Here is an 18,791-nt window from a genome sequence, read left to right as displayed (position 1 = left end):
AGAGCGCGAGCGAGGGAGAGAGAGAGGGCAGAGGGGGAGAGGGCAGAGCGTGAGCGAGGGGGAGAGGGCAGAGCGCGAGCGAGGGGGAGAGGGAGAGGGCAGAGCGCGAGCGAGCGAGGTGGAGGCAGCAGAGCGCGAGAGGGCGCGCGGGAGCAGAGGGGGGGGACAGAGAGGAAGGGGGATGGGACAGAGAGAGGGGGAAAGGGGCGGAGAGAGAGGAGGGGGGACAGAGAGAGAGAAGGTGGGACGCGCAGAGAGTTGGGGGGGGTGGTGTGGAGAGAGAGGGAATGATCACGATCACTCCTGACAGATGAACGTCTATCTGCAATACTCTGCATAGCTGCAACAAGTGTGCAAACAAATATTGACTATTTGTGCAAGCAAAAAATGCCACGTCTCTCACTAAATCAGTGTCCAACATAGTGATGAGAAAGTAAGTCAATAAATTAATCTTCTCATTTAAAGCGTCTTCACAAAATGCACATTTGTTGTTTTGATTAATGGTAAGATAAAATTTTAATGCTTTATCTTTCCGAAATTGTCTCGCTGGCCCCGTGTAAGACAAAAATTGTAATGTGGCAACCCCCCCCCCCCCCCCACCCAAGGCAAAGAGTTGGACAACCCTGATCTATAGGTATGGAACAAAGTCACTCATTTTCTTTCTACATTTCATAGACCTGGTAAGCAGATTTAGTGTTTCTACAGTATTAGATAATAAGGACAACAGGATGATTTCCGTCAAAATCATGGAGAAATGGATAGGGACTGGACTTGGCACACCAGCTGAATTTCTGGCTGGTAATGGAGGGGAACTTGGCATTGCCAAGTTCAGAATCATGTGAAAACATGAACATCATGGTGATGACTACCACAGCTGAAAGTCCTTTCAACGATGGACTCTGTGATAGGAATCACGCGGTGATCGATAAAATGCTGAAGAAAATCTTAGCTGACTAGACCGCAAGTTGACAACTGCCCTGGCATGGGCGGTTCATAGAATCATAGAATGTTTAAGGCACAGAAAGAGGCCGCTTGGCCCATTGTGTCTGTGCCGACTGAAAAACGATCCACCTATTCTAATCCCACCTTCCAGCTTTTGGTCCGTAGCCCTGCAGCTTACGGCACTTGAGGTGCATATCCAGACTCCTTTTGAATGATCTGCACGCAGTACTCAAGTTGTGGCCTAACCAATGAGTTATACAGTTCCAGCATAACTTCCCTGCTCTTATATTCTATACCTCACCTAATAAGGGAAAGGATTCCGTATGCCTTCTTAACCACCTTATCGACCTGTCCTGCTACCTTCAGGGATGTGTGGACATTCACTCCAAGGTCCCTCACTTCCTCTACACTTCTCAGTATTTTCCCATTAGTCGTGTATTCCTTTGCCTTGTATGACCTTTTTTTTTATTCATTCATGGGATGTGGGCATCACTGGCTATGCCAGCATTTATTGCCCATCCCTAATTGCCCTTGGGAAGGTGGTGGTGAGCTGCCTTCTTGAACCGCTGCAGTCCATTTGGGGTAGGTAGACCCACAGTGCTGTTCGGAAGGGAGTTCCAGGATTTTGACCCAGCGACAGTGCAGGAACAGCGATATAGTTCCGTGTCAGGATGGTGTGTGACTTGGAGGGGAACTTGCAGGTGGTGGTGTTCCCATGCATTTGCTGCCCTTGTCCTTCTAGTTGGTAGAGGTCACGGGTTTGGAAGGTGCTGTCTAAGGAGCCTTGGTGCACTGCTGCAGTGCATCTTGTAGATGGTACACACTGCTGCCACTGTGTGTTGGTGGTGGAGGGAGTGAATGTTTGTATATGGTGTGCCAGTCAAGTGGGCTGCTTTGTCCTGGATAGTGTCGAGCTTCTTGAGTGTTGTTGGAGCTGCACCCATCCAGGCAAGTGGAGAGTATTCCATCACACTCCTGACTTGTGCCTTGTAGACGGTAGACAGGCTTTGGGGAGTTAGGAGATGAGTTACTCGCCTCGGGATACCTAGCCTCTGACCTGCTCTTGTAGCCACGGTATTTATATGGCTATTCCAGTTCAGTTTCTGGTCAATGGTAGCCCCTAGGATGTTGATAGTGGGGGATTCAGCGATGGTAATGTCGTTGACCTGCCCAAATGCATCACCTCACACTTCTCTAGGTTGAATTCCATTTGCCACTTTTCTGCCCATCTGACCAGACCATCTTCCTGCAGCCTCCAGCTATTCTCCTCACTATCTACCACACGGACAATCTTTGTGTCGTCTGTAACCTTCTTGATCATGCCCCCTACATTTACATCCAAATCATTGATACATACCACAAAAAGCAGGGGATCTCGGACTGAGCCCTGTGGAACGCCACTGGAAACAGCCCTCCAGTTGCTAAAACACCTGTCAACAATTACCCTTTGTTTCCTGCCACTGAGCCAGTTTTGTATCCACCTTGCTGCATTTCCCTCGATCCCATGGGATTTTATTTTTTTAACCAGTCTGCCATGTGGGACCTTGTCAAAAGTCTCGCTAAAATCCATGTAGACCACATCAACTGCACTACCCTCATCTATCTTCCTTGTTACTTCAAAAAATTTGATCAAGTTGGTCAAACAAGATCTTCCCTTAACAAATCCACACTGACTAACCTTGATTAAACTGTGCCTTTTTAAGTGACAATTTATCCTCTCTCTCAGAATAGATTCCAATAATTTGCCTACTACTGAGGTTAGACTGATTGGCCTGTAATTATTCAGTCTATCCCTTGCTCCCTTTTTAAAGAGGTGCAACGTTCGCATTTCTCCAATCCTCCGGCACCACACCTGTGTCCAGTGAAGACTGGAAAATGATGGTCATCCTTTCCGCTAATTCCTCTCTTTTAAAAGCCTGGTGTACATTTCATCTGGCCCTGGTGATTTATCAACTTTCAAGGATGCTAATCCCATTAATACTTCCTCTCTCCCTATGTTTATCACATCCAATAATTCACATTCCTCTTCCTTAACTACAATATCTGCATCGTCCCCCTCTTTTGTATTCATTAAGACCAATACCAATATCTTCCACGGCACAGTGGTGCAGTGGTTAGCACCGCAGCCTCACAGCTCCAGCGACCCGGGTTCAATTCTGGGTACTGCCTGTGTGGAGTTTGCAAGTTCTCCCTGTGTCTGCGTGGGTTTCCTCCGGGTGCTCCGGTTTCCTCCCACATGCCAAAGACTTGCAGGTTGATAGGTAAATTGGCCATTAGCAATTGCCCCTAGTATGGTAGGGCAATATAGGGACAGGTGGGGATGTGGTAGGAATATGGAATTAGTGTAGGATTAGTATAAATGGGTGGTTGATGGTCGGCACAGACTCGGTGGGCCGAAGGGCCTGTTTCAGTGCTGTATCTCTGTAACTTTTGTGGGCCCTACTCTCTCCTTAGTTATCCTCTTACTCTTAATATATTGATAAAACTTCTTTGGTTCACCTTGATTTTGTTTGCCAATATTCTTTCATGCCCTTTCTTTGCTTTCCTAATTTCCTTTTTGATTTCACCCCTCCGCTTTCTATACTCCCCTCGGCTTCCTGTAGTATTGAGTTCTCGGTGTTGGACATATGCTTTACTTTTCTGTCTTATCTTACCCTGTCAGCACCTTAACATCCATGGGGCTCTAGATTTGGCTGTCTCACCCTATTTCTTTGCCCTGAACCCCTTGAATCTCCCCTTTGAATGCTTCCCACTGCTGTGATGCTGATTTACCTTCAAGTAGCTGATTCCTGTCCACTTTGGCTAAATCACTCCTTAGTTCAGTAAAATTGGCCTTTCCCCAATTGAGAACTCTAACTTCTGTTCTATCTCTGTCCTTTTGCATAATTATGTTAAAACTGACTGAATTATGATCACTAACACCAAAATGCTCTCCTACTGCCACTCCTTCCACCTGCCCAGCTTCATTTCCTAAAACCCAAGTCTAAAACTGCGCCCTCTCTTGTTGGACTTGCTAAATACTGGCCAAACATTTCTCCTGAATGCACCTCAAGAATTTTGCTCCCTCAATTCCTTTCACACTAAAACTATCCCAGTTAATATTGGGCTAGTTAAAATCCCCTACTATTACTGACCTATTGTTCTTGCCCTTCTCAGAGATTTGCCTACATGTCTGCTCTTCTATCTCCCTCTGACTGTTTGGTGGTCTATAGTACACTCCTCGCAGTGTGATTGCCCCTTTTTTGTTCCTTAACTCGATCCATATGGCCTCATTTGATGAACCTTCCAACATATCATCCCTCCTCACAGCTGTAATAGTTTCTTTGACTAAAATTGCCACTCACCCTCCTTTCTTATCCCCCTCCCTATAGTGTCTGAAAACCCTGTAACCAGCAACGTTGAGCTGCCATTCCTGTCCCTCCTTAAGCCATGTTTCTGTAATAGCTATGATATCATACTGCCACGTGTCTATCTGTGCCCTCAGCTCATCTCTTTTATTTGCTATGCTCCTTGCATTGAAATAGATACCCTTGAGCACTGCCAAACTTTTTTTTATTTTCTAACCTTTGTTTCCTTTGTTTTCCAGACTCATCCATTAATTTTCCGCCTTCCATTTTCATTTCTGATTTTGTCCCAGCTGAGTCTACCCTCAGGTCCCCATCCCCCTGCCAAACTAGTTTAAACCCTCCCCAACAGCACTAGCAAAACGTCCCGTAAGGAACTCAGTCCCGGCTCTGTTCAGGTGCAACCCGTCCGGCCTGTACAGATCCCATCTCCCCCAGAGCCGGTCCCAATGTCCCAGGAATCTAAAACCCTCCCTCCTGCACCATCTTTCCAGCACGCATTCATCTGTCTTATCCATCTATTTCTATACTCGCGCGTGGCACTGGGAGTAATTTCACCTTCCCCTTCAGGATGCTCTGCAGCTGCTCAGTGACATCCTTGACCCTGGCACCAGGGAGGCAACACACCATCCTGGATTTGCGTCTGCGGCCACAGAAATGCCTGTCTATTCCCCTGACTGTAAAGTCACCTATCACTGTGGTTCTTCCAGTCTTCCCTGTACCCTCCTGTGCAGCTGAGCCACCCATGGTGCCATGGACTTAGCTCTGTCTGCACTCCCAGGTGAAGCATCACTTTCCTCAATATTCAGAACTGAATACCTGTTGGGGAGTGAGATGCACTCAGGGGTCTCCTGCACTACCTGCCTGATTCTTTTTGACTGCCTGGCAGTCACCCATTCCCCCTCTCCCTGCATACTCTTAAGCTGTGGGGTGACCACATCTATAAATGTGCAATCCGCAACAACACCAACCAGGTTTCTTTAATAAGCAACAAAATTATCAGTTTCTTATAAAACTACTAACATAGTAAAGCATAAACACAGAGATTGAAATATTAAAGGTCCCTTTTTACCTTAGCCCCACACACGCACACTCACCCACACAAACACACCAGTTAACCAGAAAAATAAAGGGATTTGTGTCTTATAGTTCTTTTCCAAAAAAAAGACAAAAATAACCCTCGGGTTCAATACTTGCTAATTCTTGAAGAAGAAAAAGAAGATATGGAAAGCTGTACTTTGTTTTGGTTTCGCGTCCCAAATGCGTATAGACGGCAATCTCTGGGATCTTTATTTATTTATTTAGAGATACAGCACTGAAACAGGCCCTTCGGCCCACCAAGTCTGTGCTGACCGTCAACCACCCATTTATACTAATCCTACATTAATCCCATATTCCTACCACGTCCCTACCTACACTAGGGGCAATTTACAATAGCCAATTTACCTATCAACCTGCAAGTCTTTGGCTGTGGGAGGAAACCGGAGCACCCGGCGAAAACCCACGCGGTCACAGGGAGAACTTGCAAACTCCACACAGGCAGTACCCAGAACTGAACCCGGGTCACTGGAGCTGTGAGGCTGTGGTGCTAACCAGTGCACTGCGCCACTGTGCCGCCCTCTTCCTAGAACATTTCTTTTCAGGCGACATTGAACAGACTGGTAAGCTCGAGGAAGTGCTCGTTAGGAGGGAAGATGTGTTGGGGTTTTTGAATAACTTGAAGATAGACAAGTCTCCCGGGCCTGACGGGGTATATCCAAGGATGTTATGGGAAGCAAGGGATGAAATTGCAGAGCCGCTGGCAATGATCTTTTCATCTTCTCTGCTGACGGGGGTGGTACCAGGTGATTGGAGGGTGACAAATGTTGTGCCCCTGTTCAAGAAAGGGAATAGGAACAACCCTGGGAATTACAGGCCAGTTAGTCTTACTTCGGTGGTAGGCAAGTTGATGGAAAAGGTGCTGAGGGATAGGATTTCTGAGCATCTGGAAAGACACTGCTTGATTCGGGACAGTCAGCACGGTTTTGTGAGGGGTAGGTCTTGCCTCACAAGCCTGATTGAATTCTTTGAGCAGGTGACCAAGCAAGTGGATGAGGGTAAACCAGTGGATGTGGTGTACATGGATTTTAGTAAGGCATTTGATAAGGTCCCCCATGGTAGACTTATGGAGAAAGTCAGGAGGCATGGGATAGTGGGGAATGTGGCCAGTTGGATTAAGAATTGGCTAACTGATAGAAGGCAGAGAGTGGTCTTAGATGGTAAATACTCAGCCTGGAGCCCAGTTACCAGTGGCGTGCCGCAGGGATCAGTTCTGGGTCCTCTCCTGTTTGTGATTTTTATTAACGACTTGGATGAGGAAGTCGAAGGGTGGGTCAGTAAATTTGCAGATGATACAAAGGTTGGTGGAGTTGTGGATACCGAGGAGGGCTATTGTCGTCTGCAAAGGGACTTGGATAGGTTGCAGTGCTGGGCTGAAAAGTGGCAGATGGAGTTTAACCCTGAAAAGTGTGAGGTCGTCCATTTTGGAAGGACAAACACGAATGCAAAATACTGGGTTAACGGTAGGGTTCTTGGGCATGTGGAGGAGCAGAGAGACCTTGGGGTCTATGTGCATAGATCGTTGAAAGTTGCAACTCAAGTGGATAGGGCTGTGAAGAAGGCATATGGGGTGTTAGCGTTCATTAGCAGAGGGATTGAATTTAAGAGCCGTGAGGTGATGATGCAGCTGTACAGGACCTTGGTAAGGCCTCATTTGGAGTACTGTGTGCAGTTCTGGTCGCCTCATTTTAGGAAGGATGTGGAAGCCTTGGAGAGGGTGCAGAGGAGATTTACCAGGATGTTGCCTGGAATGGAGAATAAGTCTTACGAGGAAAGGCTGAACATTCTAGGCCTCTTCTCATTAGAACGGAGAAGGATGAGGGGTGACATGATAGAGGTTTATAAGATGATCAGGGGAATAGATAGGGTAGACAGTCAGAAACTTTTTCCCCGGGTGGAGCAAAGCGTTACAAGGGGTCATAAATTTAAGGTGAAGGGTGGGAGATATAAGGGGGATGTCAGGGGAAGGTTCTTTACCCAGAGAGTGGTCGGGGCATGGAATGCCTTGCCTGGGGAAGTTGTTGAGTCAGAAACTTTAGGGACTTTCAAACGGCTTTTAGATAGGTATATGGATAAAGGAGAATGATGGGGTATAGATTAAATTGTCCTTGACAGAGGACAAAAGATCGGCACAACATCGTGGGCCGAAGGGCCTGTTCTGTGCTGTATTTTTCTATGTTCTATGTTCTATCAGTTTGAGCAGGCTTCCCAAGAAATGCAGCGACAGAGATTTCAGACAGGCCTTACAGGAGGAATGCAGCCATAGGTTCAGTCTGCTTCTTACACTTGTTTCTCAGCTTCTCGAGAGATGGAAAACTGGCAAGTTTTTTCTGCTGGAACAGACTGAGTTGGGATGGTTTGTTCTCTTGGCAAGCTTTCTCCAACTTCTTTTTTTAAACCATTATCCATATCTCAACCCACTGTCCAAAGCGAAACTATAGACAATGTCACAAGAGACAAGCCTCCTGACCCCTATAAATCTTTATTTGTCACTTCTCTGTAAACATCTTTCTCCAAGTCAAAAACAACCCCTGCTGGTTAATTATCTGCAGACAGGTGCCTTCCAGTAATTGTGTTTTCAAGCTCAGTCCAAAAACCTTCTGGTGACCTCCCTTAAAGAAAAACATGCAAAGTTTTAACCTCTATGGAATCTTTTCTGTTTTGAAACACAAATCTTCAAAATTTACCAAACAAAAGGAAGCACTCGTAACACAAGAAAGAATTGAGCCACCTTCCCTTGACATTCAACAGCATTATCATCGCTAATTACCCCACCATCAACTTCCTGGGGGTTACCATTGACCACAAACTTAACTGGACCATCTACAAGGCACAAGTCAGGAGTGTGATGGAATACTCTCCAGTTGCCAAGATGGGTGCAGCTGCTACAACATTCAAGAAACTCGACACCATCCGCGACAAAGCAGCCCGCTTGAATGGCACCTCCTCCACATAGCACAGTGGCAGCGGTGTGTACCATGTACAAAATGCACTGCAGCAACTCACCAAGCCTCCTTCCACAGCACCTTCCAAACCCGTGACCTCTATCACCTGGAAGGACAAGGGCAGCAGATGCATGGGAACACCACCTCCTGCAAGTTACCCTCCAAGTCACACACCATCCTGGCTTGGAGCTATATCACTGTTCCTTCACTGTCGCTGGGTCAAAATCCTGACTAACAGCACTGTTGGTGTACTTACGCCCCAAGGACTGCAGTGGTTCAAGAAGGCCACTTGTGACCACTTTCTCGAGGGCAATTAGGGATGGGCAACAAATGCTGGCCTAGCCAGCGATGCCCACATTCCATGAAAGAGTTTTAAAAAAAGTTACAGATTGACGTTGCTAACTTGAAACAAGTGCTGGAGAGAAAGGAAATGCCCAGAATTAAATGGGTGGATGCTTATCATCGACGCCTTGTTCTATGATGAGAAATACACATACGAAGAAATTGTAAGACATCTTAGTGAAGGAGCGTCTCGTAACGTAGTGATTCGTGCAGATTTTGAAGGTTTTTGATTTAATTGGTTTTGAAATTTTGGTTTTACATGGCAGGTGTAGAAAATATACAGTAGTTACAATGGTAGACTTCAATTATCCTAATATAGACTGAAGTAGTAATAGTATAACGGTCAGAGGGGGAAGAGCTTATGAAGTGTGTTCTGGAGAATTTTCTAGATCAGTATGTTCCAGTCCAACCAGAAAGGAGGCATTGCTGGATCTGGTTCTAGGCAGTGAGGTGGGTGAAGTGGATCAAGTGTTAGTCAGGGAACATTAAGGAGACAGTGATCATAGCACCAAAAGGTTTAGTTAGCTATGGAAAAGGTCTAGGAGCAATAGTAAGTAATTGGAGGGGGTCCTGTTTGGATGCGGTAGGAATGGATTTGACCCAGGTAAATTGGGACCAAAGATTGGCATCAAAACTCCAACGGAACAATGGGCTGCATTTAGGGAGATGGTTCAGGTACAGTCAAGGTACATTCCCATCAGGGGGAAAGGCTGGACAAACGATGTCAGAGCTCCCTGGATGATGAAAGAGATGGAGAATAAGATAAAACAGAAAAAGTGTGCCTGTGGAAGATGTCAGGTGAATAATACAAGTGAAGACCAGGCTGAATATAGAAAGTTCATGGGAGAAGTGAGAAAAGAAGAAAGAAAAGCAAAGAGAGAGTGTGAGAAGAGACTGGCTGTTAACAAAGTGAATCCAAAAGTCTTGAATTGGCATATTAATAGTAAAAGGGTGGTAAAAGGAGGAGTAGGGCCGATTAGGGATAAAAAAAGGGGATTTACGCATGGAGGTGGGGACATGGCTGAGGTATTAAATGAATACTTTGTATCTGTCTTTACCAAGGAAGAGATGCTTCCAAAGTCATAGTGAAGGAGGACATAGTTGGGACATTGGATAGGCTAAAAATTGATAAAGAGGAGGTATCAGAAAGGCCGGCTGTACTTAAAGTTGATAAGTCACCAGGACCAGATCAGATGGATCCCACGATACTGAGGGAAGTAAGGATAGATGTTGCAGAGGCACTGGCTGGACGGAACACACAGCATTGAAGGCACTGGAAACATAGAAGCATATAAAATAGGAGCAGGAGTAGGCCATTCGGCTCTTCGAGCCTGCTCCGCCATTCATTATGATCATGGCTGATCATCCAACTCAGTAACTTGTTCCCGCTTTCACCCCGTACCCTTTAATCCCTTTAGACCCAAGAGCTATATCTAACTCCTTCTTGAAAACATACAATGTTTTGGCCTCAACTGCTTTCTGTGGTAGTGAATTCCACAGGCTCACCACTCCCTGGGTGAAGAAATTTCTCCTCATCTCATTCCTGAAAGGTTTATCCCGTATCCTTAGACTATGACCCCTGCTTCTGGACACCCCCACCATCGGGAACATCCTTCCTGCATCTACCCTGTCAAGTCCTGTTAGAATTTTATAGGTTTCTATGAGATCCCCCCCTCACTCTTCTGAACTCCAGTGAATATAATCCTAACTGACTCAGTCCCTCCTCATATGTCAGTCCTGCCATCCCAGGAATCAGTCTGGTAAACCTTCGCTGCACTCCCTCTATAGCAAGAACATCCTTCTTCAGATAAGGAGACCAAAACTGCACACAATATTCCAGCTGTGGCCTCACCAAGGCCCTGTATAATTTCAGCAAGACATCCCTGTTTCTGTACTTGAATCCTCTCGCTATGAAGGCCAACATACCATTTGCCCTTTTTACCGCCTGTTGGACCTGCATGCTTACTTTCAGCGACTGGTGTACGAAACGGCAAAGGCAAACCCAGCCCTGTCGACCCTGCAAAGTCCTCCTCAAAACATCTGGGGGTTTGTTCCAAAATTGGAAGAGCTGTTCCACTGAATAGTCAAGCAACAGTCCGACATAGTCATACTCATCGAATCATACCTTACAGGCAACGTCCCTGATGCCACCATCACCATCCCTGGGTATGTCATGTCTCACCAGCAGGGCAGACCCACAGAGGTGGCGGCACAGTGGTATACAGTCGGGGAGGGAGTGCCTTGGGAGTCCTCAACATTGACTCTGAAGTTTCATGGCATCAGGTCAAACATGGGCAAGGAAACAACCTGCCGATTACTGCCTACCACCCCCCTCCTGCCCCCCAGCTGATGAATCAGTGCTCCTCCATGTTGAACAGCAGTTGGAGGAAGCACTGAGTGTGGCAAGGGTGCAGAATATACTCTAGGTGGGGGATTTCAATGTCCATCACCAAGAGTAACTCGGTAGTACCACCAAGCTGGCCGAGTCCTCAAGGACATAGCTGCGAGACTGGGTCTGCGACATGTGGTAGGGGAGCAGCAAGAGGGAAAAACCTACTTGACCTTGTCCTCACCAAACTACCTGTCTCAGATGCATCTGTCCATGACAGTATTGGTAGGAGTGACCACCGCACAGTCTTTGTGGAGACAAAGTCCCGTCTTCACATTGAGAATACTTTCCATCGTGTTGTGTGGCACTACCACCGTGCTAAATGGGATAGATTTCGAACAGATCTAGCAATGCAAAACTGGGCATCCATGAGGCGCTGTGGGCCATCAGCAGCAGCAGAATTGCATTCAACCACAATCTGTAACCTCATGGCCCGGTAATTCACCATGGCTGCTTGGACAGCACCTTCCAAACCTGTGACTTCTACCACCTAGAAGGACAAGGGCAGCAGGTGCATGGGAACACCAGTACCTGCAAGTTCCCTCCAAGCCACACAGCATCCTAACTTGGAACCATATCGCTGTTCCTTCACTGTTCCTGGGTCAAGATCCTGGAACTCCCTTCCTAACAGACCTGTTGGCGTAAATACACCCCAAGGACTGCAGCTGTTCAAGAAGGCAGCTCACCACCACCTTCTCAAGGGCAATTAGGGATGAGCAATATATGCTGGCCTAGCCAGTGATGTTCACAACCCCCGAATGAATAAAAACAAAATCCCTCACTCTACCATTACCATCAAGCCAGGGGAGCAACCCTGGATCAATGAAGAGTGCAGGAGGGCATGCCAGGATCAGCACCAGGTATACCTCAAAATGAGGTGTCAACTGGTGAAGCTACAATACAGGACTACTTGCGTGTCAAACAGCGGAGGCAGCACGTGATAGACAGAGCTAAGCGAGCCCATAACCAATGGATCCGATCTAAGTTCTGCAGTCCTGCCACACTCAATCATCAATGGTCGTGGACAATTGAACAACTGACAGGAGGAGGTGGCTCCTCAAATGTCCCCATCCTCAACGATGGGGGAGCCCACCACATCAGTGCAAAAGACAAGGCTGAAGCATTTGCAACCATCTTCAGCCAGAAGTGCCGAGTAAATGACCCTTCTCGGACTGCGACCTTTACCACCTAGAAGGGCTAGGGCAGCAGATGCATGGGTACACCACCACCTGCAAGTTTGGAAGATGCTGTCTAAGGAGCCTTGGTGAGTTGCTGCAGTGCATCTTGCAGATAGTACACACTGCTGCCACTGTGCATCGGTGGCGGAGGGAGTGAATGTTTCTGGATGGGTTGCCAATCAAGCGGGCTGCTTTGTCCTGGATGGTGTCGAGCTTCTTGAGTGTTGTTGGAGCTGCACCCATCCAGGCAAGTGGAGAGTATTCCATCACACTCCTGACTTGTGCCTTGTAGATGGTGGACAGGCTTTGGGGAGTCAGGAGGTGAGTTACTTGACGCAGGATTCCTAGCCTCTGACCTGCTCTTGTAGCCATGGGATTTATATGGCTACTCCAGTTCAGTTTCTGGTTAATGGTAATCCCCAGGATGTTGATAGTGGGGGATTCAGCGATGGTAATGCCATTGAATGTCAAGGAGATTGGTTAGATTCTGTCTTGTTGGAGATGGTCATTGCCTGGCACTTGTGTGGTGCAAATGTTACTTGCCAATTTTCAGCCCAAGCCTGGATATTGTCCAGGTCTTGCTGCATTTCTACACGGACTGCTTCAGTATCTGAGGAGTCACGAATGGTGCTGAACATTGTGCAATCATCAGCGAACATCCCCACTTCTGACCTTATGATTGAATGAAGGTCATTGATGAAGCAGCTGAAGATGGTTGGGCCTAGGACACTACCCTGAGGAACTCCTGCAGTGATGTCCTGGAGTTGAGATGATTGATCTCCAACAACCACAACCATCTTCCTTTGTGCTAGGTATGACTCCAACCAGCGGAGGGTTTTCCCCCTGATTCCCATTGACCTCAATTTTGCTAGGGCTCCTTCATGCCATACTCGGTCAAATGTTTCCTTGATGTCAAGGGCAGTCACTCTCACCTCACCTCTTGAGTTCAGCTCTTTTGCCCATGTTTGAACCAAGGCTGTAATGAGGTCAGGAGCTGAGTGGCCCTGGCGGAACCCAAACTGAGCATCAGTGTGCAGGTTATTGCTAAGCAAGTGCCGTTTGATAGCACTGTCGACGACACCTTCCATCACTTTACTGATGATTGACAGTAGACTGATAGGGCGGGAATTGGCCGGGTTGGATTTGTCCTGTTTTTTGTGTACAGGACATCCCTGGGCAATTTTCCACATTGCCTGGTCCATGCCAGTGTTGTAGCTGTACTGGAACAGATGGGCTAGGGGTGCCGCAAGTTCTGGAGCACAGGTCTTCAGTACTATTGCTGGAATGTTGTCAGGGCCCATAGCCTTGCAGTATCCAGTGCCTTCAGTCGTTTCTTGATATCACGGGGTGAATCGAATTGGCTGAAGACAGGCATCTGTGATGTTGGGGACTTCTGGAGGAGGCTGAGATGGATCATCAACTCGGCACTTCTGGCTGAAGATGGTTGCAAATTGACCCTTGACATTCAATGGCATTACCATCGCTGAATCCCCCACTATCAACATCCTAGGTGCTACCATTGACCAGAAACTGAACTGGAGTAGCCACATAAATACCATGGCTACAAGAGCAGGTCAGAGGCTTGGAACCCTGAGGCGAGTAACTCACCACCTGACTCTCCCCAAAGCCTGTCCACCATCTGCAAGGCACAAGTCAGGAGTGTGATGGAATACTCTTCACTTGCCTGGATGGGTGCAGCTCCAACAACACTCAAGAAGCTCGACACCATCCAGGACAAGCAGCCCACTTGATTGACACACCATCCACTAACATTCACTCCCTCCACCACCGACGCACGATGGCAGCAGTGTGTACCATCTACAAGATGCACTGCAGCAACTCACCAAGGCTCCTTAAACAGCACCTTCCAAACCCGTGACCTCTGCCAACTAGAAGAACAAGGGCAGCAAATACATGGGAACACCACCACCTGCAAGTTCTCCTCCAAGTCACACACCATCCTGACTTGGAACTATATCGCTGTTTCTTCACTGTCGCTGGGTCAAAATCCTGGAACTCCCTTCCGAACAGCACTGTGGGTATACCTACCCCACATGGACTGCAGCGGTTCAAGAAGGCAGCTCACCACCACCTTCTCAAGGGCAATTAGGGATGGGCAATATGCCCACATCCCATGAGCGAATCAAAATAAATTTCCAAACCTTCTCAGATACAGGGTTGGTGCCTGAGGACTGGACAATTGTAAATTTTACACCCTTGGTCAAAAAAGGGTTTAAGGACAAGCCCAGCAACTACAGGCCTGTCAGTTTAACTTCGGTGGTGCGATAGCTTTTATAAATGATAATCCAGAACAAAATTAACAGGCACTTGGACAAATATGGATTAATTAAGGATTTGTTAGGGGCAAGTCATGTTTAACTGACCTGATTGGGTTTTTTGATGCAGTAACAGAGGGGGTTGATGAGGTTAATGTGGCTGATGGACTTCCAACAGGTGTTTGAGAAAATGCCACGAAACAGGCTTTCAGCAAAGTTGAAGCCCATGGAATAAAAGGGACAGTGGCAGCATGGATACGAAGTTGGCTGAGTGACAGAAAATCGTAGGGTGTACAGGGCACAATTTCAAAACTTGCGAATGACAAAACCTGGAAGTATTGTGAACTGTGAGGGTGCTAGTGATAGATTTCCAGAGGACATAGACAGGCCTGTGGAATGGGTGGACAACTGGCATATGAAATTTAAAGCAGAGAAATGTGAAGTGATTAATTTGTTTTGGAAGACTTGAGAGACAAATAAATTAAAGGGTAGAATTCTAAAGGGATTGCAGGAACAGACCATCCTGGGGGTATATGTGCACAAATCATTGACGGTGGCAGGGAAGGAATTCTGGGCATTGCATTTTTGCAATGATGTGAGTGTAACAGAGAGCCTGCAGAATAGATACACAAGAATGGTTCTTGGGATGAGGGAATTCAGTTACAAGGATAAATTGGAGAAGCTAGGGCTGTTTTCCTTCGAGCAGAGAAGGTTTGATCAGGGTGTTCAAAATAATGTGGGGTCTCGACAGCGTTGGTCGGAAGAAACTATTCCCATTGGCGGAAGTGTTGAGAACCAGAGGGCACTGATTTAAAGTGATTGTTTTGGCAAAATAGCCGAAGACGACATGGCGAAAAACTATTTTACGCAATGAATTGTTCGGATTGGGATTACAGTGCCTGAGAGTGTGGTGGAAGCAGATTCAATCTGGCTTTCAAAAGATATTGCATAATTTGAAGAAAACTTTTTTTTACAGGTTTAAGGAGAAAAAGTGGGCAAATGGGTAAGGGGTGTTGCTCTTGCAGGGAGCCAGCATGGACATGAAGGGCTGAATGGCCACCTCCTGTGCTGTCACCATTTTATTATACTTGTTAACTCTAATTTTATTTAGAGAGAGAAGAGAAGCTGTTAATTGTATTTAATTGTATGCAGGTGGTAGGCATAAACTGGGGATACGCTTGAGCCCTGTAATTAGACACCGACGAAAATTGTGATTGTTAGTTTAGGAGGTTTATGCTTGTAATGTGTTACTCTGTAAATACATACGCAAAGTGTGTAAAAGATTGGCTCCAGTTCTATCCTTCGCCAACTGGCTTTCTTGAATGGAACAGTCCCTTCGCGCGCTGTGTCCCTCGTCCCTCTGTGCGCCCCGCCCCTCGTCCCGAGTACTGTGTCTGTCCTCATTCTGTGCCCTTTCTCCAGGCTGATGAACCTGCCTTTTGCTCTCACGAACCTGAACCTGAAGGCTCTGTGGTTGGCGGAGAACCAATCTCAGCCAATGTTGAAATTCCAAACTGAGGACGATGAGAAGACTGGTGAGAAGGTCCTGACCTGCTACCTCCTGCCCCAGCAACCGTCCCCTAGTCTGGGTAAGATTATGATATTGTCTGACTTTAAATAATGTGGCTCATGTCCTTCTTGATTCCCAAGTGTCCAGTGCTGCATTTCAAGCCAGTCTTGATACTTTTCTCCTGGTGAGCACACAAGCTCAGATGCTCTGGGTGTTTCCTCACTGTGCACGGACCAACTCTTGACTGCTACCGGGTCAGTGGGCCGTAGATGAATAGCAAACCCTTTCACTGAGGAGTTCCACTAGGACTCAGTTCACTTCAGCAGAAGAACAAGAAACATCACACAGTGGAACAAGCAGCCAAAAGAAATAGTTACAGTCCCATCATTTGAACTCTTCAAGACCCATCTTTAGATCATCTCCACGTACAAGTTTTTCATTATCATGACTGCCATCGCAGCAGGTTATAAAAGCAAAATACTGCAGGTGCTGGAAATCTGAAATGAAAACAAAAAATGCTCGAAATGAGCAGGTCAGGCAGCATTTGTGGAGGGAGAAGCAGAGTTTACATTTCAGATCTATGATCTTTAATCGGCGGGTTATGTCTGGTTTTGCTAGCGCCTAACCACATTCATAATGTTGGCATGTATGGATGTTAGTCTGTGATGCTGACACAACCAAAGCAGCAGAAGGTTAATATCAACACCTCCATGTGCAGCCAGTTCAGCGACAGCCAATCAGCTCATGCTCGAGCCACGATTGGGCGTTACCCACTCGCATTAAAGACTGGTGGATGGTGGGCCAGTTATTGATCCCGATTCCCCTGGGCCGATTATTGATCCCGATTCTCCTGGGCCGGTTATTGATCCCAGTCGCCCCTGGGCCGGTTATTAATCCCGATTCTCCTGGGCCGGTTATTAATCCCGATCTCCCCTGGTCCAGTTATTAATCCCGATTCTCCTGGGCCGGTTATTAATCCCGATCTCCCCTGGGCCAGTTATTAATCCCGATTCTCCTGGGCCGGTTATTAATCCCGATCTCCCCTGGTCCAGTTATTAATCCCGATCTCCCCTGGGCCGGTTATTAATCCCGATCTCCCCTGGGCCGGTTATTGATCCCAGTCGCCCCTGGGCCGGTTATTAATCCCGATTCTCCTGGGCCGGTTATTAATCCCGATTCTCCTGGGCCAGTTATTAATCCCGATTCTCCTGGGCCAGTTATTAATCCCGATTCTCCTGGGCCAGTTATTAATCCCGATTCTCCTGGGCCGGTTATTAATCATGATCTCCCCTGGGCCAGTTATTAATCCCGATTCTCCTGGGCCGGTTATTAATCCCAGTCTCTCCTGGGCCGGTTATTAATCCCAGTCTCTCCTGGGCCGGTTATTAATCCCAGTCTCTCCTGGGCCGGTTATTAATCCCGATTCTCCTGGGCCGGTTATTAATCCCAGTCTCTCCTGGGCCGGTTATTAATCCCAGTCTCTCCTGGGCCGGTTATTAATCCCAGTCTCTCCTGGGCCGGTTATTAATCCCAGTCTCTCCCGGGCTGGCTGTTAATCTTGATTCTCCCGGGCCGGCTGTTAACCCTGATTCTCCCGGGCCGGCTATTAATCCCAATTCTCCCAGTCTCTCTTGGGCAGGTTATTAATCCCAGTCTCTCCTGGTACGGCTATTAATCCCGATTCTCCTGGGCCAGCTGTTAATCCCGATTCTTTCGGACTGTTTACTAACTCCGGTCTCTCCCGGACCTGTAATTAATCCTGGTCTGTCTTGAGCAGGTTATTAATCCTGATTTGCCCGGGCCGTTTATTAATCCCGATTCTCCTGGAATGGAATTAGTCCCAGTCTCTCCAGGGGACGGGGATTAGACCCGGTCTCTCCACACCAGGATTAGTCCTGGTCTCTCCTGGGGTCAGTTATTAAGACTGTGCTTTTGCATTGATCAGTGTTGTTAGGTTCTGATTCAGATTATTTTGGTTGTAGAAAATCTCTTGAATGACAGTCTGGATGAGGCGTGGACGGAGCCCAGTCTGAACAGAGTCAGTGTGATCCAGTTTCAGGAAGAACTGAAGGATGAGGAGGAGAATGAGGCGGAAGCAGAGAGGCGGGTGAGTTTCTCAGGATTGCAGTGGTCCACAGCATAGGGTGTTTGCAAACTCCTAGTCCAGCGGGAGGGGGTGCAGGGTCTCTTGGTCCAGTGGGAGTGGGTGCAGGATCTCCTGGTCCAGGGGGAGGAGGTGCGGGGTCTGCTGGTCCAGTGGGAGGGGGTGCAGGGTCTCCTGATCCGGGGGGGGAGGGGGTGCAGGGTCTCCTGATCCAGGGGGTAGGGGGTGCAGGGTCTCCTGGTCCAGGGGGAGGAGGTACAGGGTCTCCTGGTCCAGGGGGAGGGGGTGCAGAGCCTCCTGGTCCAGGGGAAGGGGGTGCAGGGTCTCCTGGTCCGGGGGGGAGGAGGTGCAGGGTTTCCTGTCTAGGGGGAGGAGGTGCAGGGTCTCCTGGTCCGGGGGGAGGGGGTGCAGGGTCTCCTGGTCCGGGGGGAGGGGATGCAGGGTCTCCTGGTCCGGGGGGAGGGGGTGCAGGGTCTCCTGGTCCGGGGGGAGGGGATGCAGGGTCTCCTGGCCCGGGGGGAGGAGGTGCAGGGTCTCCTGGTCCAGGGGGAGGAGGTGCAGGGTCTCCTGGTCCAGAGGGAGGGAGTGGAGGGTCTCCTGGTCCAGAGGGTTCACTGATGCTCTTTTGGGAAGGAAATCTGCAGTCATTAATTGGTCAGGCCT

The 18,791-nt window shown here is 47.9% G+C and overlaps 1 protein-coding gene across 1 annotated transcript in view; it reads left to right on the top strand.

Annotated features, from left to right (window-relative positions):
• scrib (scribble planar cell polarity protein) overlaps positions 1-18,791 on the top strand; it is a 542,315-nt gene that overhangs the window by 80,121 nt on the left and 443,403 nt on the right. The window contains exons 11-12 of the mRNA XM_068016616.1: positions 15,937-16,103; positions 18,007-18,131. Of these exons, the coding sequence (XP_067872717.1) occupies positions 15,937-16,103; positions 18,007-18,131 (292 nt within the window). The remainder of the gene's footprint in view (positions 1-15,936; positions 16,104-18,006; positions 18,132-18,791) is intronic.

Source organism: Heterodontus francisci, chromosome 2 (assembly GCF_036365525.1).
Source record: "Heterodontus francisci isolate sHetFra1 chromosome 2, sHetFra1.hap1, whole genome shotgun sequence".
NCBI lineage: Eukaryota > Metazoa > Chordata > Chondrichthyes > Heterodontiformes > Heterodontidae > Heterodontus > Heterodontus francisci.
Note: the sequence above shows the minus strand (reverse complement) of the source record. Positions and strands in the feature narration are given on the sequence as shown.